A 5,000-nucleotide genomic window follows, 5' to 3' on the forward strand; every position below is an offset into this window, starting at 1 on the left:
GATGCATATCATACAATCTATCTAGGCAGTGCATTCCATAGAAAGCAAGTCACTTGAACACAACATAATGCCGGGATGAGAAAAGCGACTAATTAATCAAAACTCAGCAGAAAATAGTGTGCTTAGGATATATACCGAAGGATTAACAAGCTGAATTTCGAATTTGTTTAGATACATATTAGGTGCTGGAAATATCCCTATATCTAAGGAGAAACAATAGCAAGGCATTTCATGATAGAATGATACAAATCAAAATGTATAAACTACCGATGACACTACATACATCATCATGGTTTATATTAGTGGTTATCAAAGTGGGCGGTACCCGGGGGCGGTGGTAAGGCCTATGGAGGCAGTATGGTTGGCGTCAGTGTGGTCTTCTCAATGGCTTGGTTTGTCACATTACCATGAAGTGTATTGTGTACCCTTGGATGGGCTACATGAGATGCTATCTGGTTTGTTTGTTTATATGCTTTGGTGGATGGATTTATTCATCTCCAAGTTGGTGTTTTTTGGCATAATTTCGTAACAAAGTATTGGTATCTGGTGGACGGGATGACATCCATCATCTCAAGATAAATCCCTTTTCCATGTCTCGTAATGTTCGACCTATCGTCTTGGAAGCAAAAGCCAGATTTGTCCCTCCATATACAAGCAATGTCAGTCCAAGACCAAGAGATGACATCATCAGAAATAATAAATCTAAGTACATAATAAAACAACCAAATGTGGTCCTTGCAGCTCCCCAGGCCTGGTGGGTGTCGGTGGAAGTTCGCCGAGATGGATGCATGGAATGGGTCCGGGATCTAATCCATGACCGATCGCGGACACTATCACAGCCGCCAGAGCGCCCATGCAGCCCCCTCCTCCTGCAGGACGAGGAAGGCTCCAGCAACGCTCTTCGCCACAGCGCAAGGCTCTGCCGTCGCCACAAGTAGTTCGCGGCGAATTAGGTATAGAGTGCAAGCAGACATGCACATGCCTGCAGGGCGAGCAACACCAACGAACACTTTGCAACAGAAGGCATCCAGCTACATGCGCCTCACAGAACATGTCTATGGCGTGCCTGACCGACGGCCCTCCCACGAATTCTCTCAGCATGAACAGATAAGCATCGATGCAACTGAACTGACATGTTTTTTCGAAGCTCCTTTATCTAAAATAATAAAAGAACACTGTTTTTTACATACACATGTTGATCTTTCTCGCCAACTTATATGGCGATAGCGGACAGGGGATATTTGTATGCCTGGAAATATATTCTGTCACTTGGGTGTCTCACGTTTGATCTTACTAAATCGCAAAAGTAGATATCTAAAATCAATATCAATCCTGATCCCACTCTTCAGTTTCTTGAACCCGACTGACAGACCTTGGTTCCAAGCCGTAGCATTAATGCCACGGGCAGGAAAGGAGCAGTGTAAACAGCAGTAGCCGCTGGCAGATTAGTCGCCACCTCTGGAAATTTTCCAGAAAAAAGAGAAACTAGGCCTGCCAATCAGCGGATTCACCCCTGTGAATACCAGCGCAGCAATGGTCGCAAGAAGAGCACTGCCGAGGCGCAGGGCCGACAGATACGGACCGAACGCCTGCGAGACCCGGCAACCGGAAATATCATCATGACCAGAAAACGTCGCGGACCGATATGTTCCGCTAGAGTGCTAGTCATTGGAGATAATTTGGTGATCGATATTAACGTCAGAAATAAGAAAATTAAGAAAAAAGACACTACATTTCAATTGATTTTATTCAAAATCTGCATCTTATTCAGCACTCATATAACTGATATCATATTTTTTTAAATCTTCAAAGATTATTGACAAAAGAGAACGCTTCCTGTTGACTGGAATGACAAGGTAGTCATTCCGCCTCTTGATTGATATATCTCTGTCTGTATTTTTGTTCCATACTGATAAAAGATAATTGAAATGATACTTGTATGATAATAATGATATCAATAATAATAACATGACTCACTTTCAGCGATGCCAGGATTCTCGACAATAATATGGCTATAGAATATAGTTTTTTCCCATGTACGAGGAAAAGAATGTCCAATAATTGTTCCACAAGGAAAATTATATTTCAAGAAAAATACTCTTTTATACCATGATTATCAATCATAAGTTAAGTTTAGATTTTGTATCAAAGTACTGCTTTATGACATACTAATTGATGCATGATTGTTGAAGCTCATTTGATATAGACATTCTGGGATAGAAGTAAAAAAAATATATATCAAATAAAAAAAATAAAAAACTTCGCAGGTGACATGAGGTGCCCGAACCCGACAGATATGCCGACATTTTAGCAGATGTTGCCACAGAGTATTTTTTTTTTCTTTTGTCTTGATTAATTTGCAACAAACGTATATCAAAATGTGTCTGCTGGATGATCACTACCTCTTGATGTCATTTGTAGTAAATTCAGCCAGTAACGAGAACGTAATATGTACCCACTTCGGGTACAAAAAGTAAACTGAAATTGAGGTTACGATCCCTTTATTTATACTGCCATCTATGTTGACAGAACGTTATAAAAAAGTTCTTGAAACATTTAGATACTTCTCAAATGTTCTGGAAAAATCCTGAAAGTTATACTTCAGCAGCTCTGCGTTGAATCTGTATGGAATGTACTGGAAAATAGGTCGGGTTCAAATCAAAGCTCTCCAAGTCGTAGTTTTCTACTCAAATCTGGCGGGAAAAATGTTTTTGGTCAGGGAGTTCTATTATTGGGATGTGATTTCCTTTTTCGTTTGTTTTGTGAAAAGTACATCACCAAAGCATGTGCCTTTTTTCTTTTTTTTCTTTTTTTTTCAAAAGTACGCATAAGTGTTCGCGTGACCCTGGTCGATCCTTGCGCCACTGTGACGGAGGTGCCGCCGCTGCCTCAGCCAGCTCTGGAGTCGGCATTGAGGTTGCACTGCCTCATTATCTCCCTCCAAAATAATAAGGCTGTATGTGAGATTAGACGAATGATTATCATTTTCGTGACTCTCGCATTATCTTGATCGCCAGCCATCCAACAATCCACGGTCAAAATCAATCTGATCGGGGAGGTGCTCACGAGCGAGGTGCCAATCCTCAACAACACCCACGCTGCACTTCAGGCTCCTCTAGACATCCTCCAACACCATGACGAAAAATACCAAAGTAGGATGATGTGCAACCAATTATGCATTGTCATTCCTAGAAAAAAGGCAACTTAAGGAGGAGCTTCTTTAGGACGCTTATATGATATTGATTCTATTATATATAAATAATGTGAAGTGATACACATTTTTGACCGTATGATCTTTTCTATTTATTGACAATATTCTCATCACAAATTGGTTAATCAAAAGACAACGAAATACAATCATGTAAACCAGAATTACTTAATAGAACGAAGAACAACTGAAAAGGCTAGAAAATCATGTATAATGCTGTAACGTGTTACTTATAGAAAGCGATAAAACTGAATGAATATAAGCAATGGAATATAAAAACGTAACCAAAAAAAAAAATACGTTACGGAAATTGGATACTCTGACTGGGAGATTCGCAACGTAATCTCCAGTAACAACACCTTTCGTCATCGTTATCTTCCCGCTTAATGTTGATATTGCTACCATTAACGCTATCTTCGTAATAGTAATGACGAAACTGAAATGACATGTGTGAAACAATGATACCGGGTTTGATAATATCCTTCTTATGTCACAATTGTTATTACTGTTGTCATTGAATTAATAACTGTCTTTATTATTCCTTCTTAAAGTTCCTTCACTGATGATTACAATGATAATAAACATAGCAACAACCATAATGATAGCCTTTACAGAAATCATAATGGCATATTAATTAGTTTCACTATAACAACAGTGATAGTAACTATAATAGCAATTACAGTTAAACCTACTCGTAGTATCTATAGTGATAATGCAAGCAATATCAAAAATAGTTATCGGTGTTATTATCATCATTAGTGTTGATATTGTCAATGTCATTTTTATTAAGGTTATGTTGTTATCATTATCATCATTATTATCATTAATACTACTACCATTATTATCATTGGCATCCTTATTGTTATTGTGGTTATAAGTGTTATTATCCTTATTGTCATAATTGTCATAACCATTGTTATTATAATTGTTACAATTATTATTACTACTGTTATCATTGGTAGTATTAGTATTATTAATGTTATTATCATTATTTTTTTATGAATGGAACAATAACATCAATATTTTCTCTCTCGAAAAAAACAGGTAGTAAAGTTCGCAATGCAAAATGGTGAGACAACAAATTTCACAGCAAAATCAAATAAAAAGACTCGGTTCATAATATAATAATCCATTAGATTTCAGAAAACATCAGTCATAGTAAGGCAGCTCACGCGTACAGATATATCGTTCAGTATTGATTATATGTTCATTCGAGTAATGAAAATATACATACAATTAGCACAACAGTGAATATAATAATCATACTGATGATAATAGTCGTGCTGATTGCTTTAATTATAGCAATGGTAATGACTTTGTGATGATATAATTTCTGTTGTCATTATTATTATGGTCATAGATGTCATCTTTATTTTAATTTTAGTTGATATTCATTATGAGGGAAATAACGATAATAACAAAGTAGCAATAACAGAGATCATGATAACAGGAATAAAGATAATTGCATTCATAATAATGAGAATAATTACGATAATTATGATTACAGTAACAATACTGATTGTGAAAATTTATGATATTAATGATAAGGATTATATCAATGAAAAGGATAATAATAATGATAATAGTAATACTGATTATAATGATAATGATAAAAAATAATATGATAATGAAAATCACAAGAATAATCATTTTCATGATAAAGATGGCATAATACTAATGTTGAAAAATAATAATAATAAAATAATGAAAATTGTAACAACAGTTTGTTTGTTTTTTTTTTCTCCGTTCAAAATGTTCAGAATTCAACCTTTACTTAGCCTGCCGATTTTTG

The 5,000-nt window shown here is 36.2% G+C and overlaps 1 protein-coding gene across 1 annotated transcript in view; it reads right to left on the reverse strand.

Annotated features, from left to right (window-relative positions):
• Nucleotides 1-1,234: 1,234 nt before the first annotated feature.
• The window catches only part of LOC122257533 (facilitated trehalose transporter Tret1), a 13,879-nt gene continuing 10,113 nt past the window's right edge, over nucleotides 1,235-5,000 (reverse strand). Inside the window, exon 6 of the mRNA XM_043022853.2 lies at nucleotides 1,235-5,000. This exon is cut by the window's right edge and continues 711 nt beyond it. Within this exon, the coding sequence (XP_042878787.2) occupies nucleotides 4,983-5,000 (18 nt within the window). The 3' untranslated portion in view covers nucleotides 1,235-4,982.

The sequence above is a fragment of the Penaeus japonicus genome, unplaced genomic scaffold, assembly GCF_977035675.1.
Source record: "Penaeus japonicus unplaced genomic scaffold, GWHDUDI00000001_assembly GWHDUDI00000025, whole genome shotgun sequence".
In the NCBI taxonomy this organism is placed as follows: domain Eukaryota; kingdom Metazoa; phylum Arthropoda; class Malacostraca; order Decapoda; family Penaeidae; genus Penaeus; species Penaeus japonicus.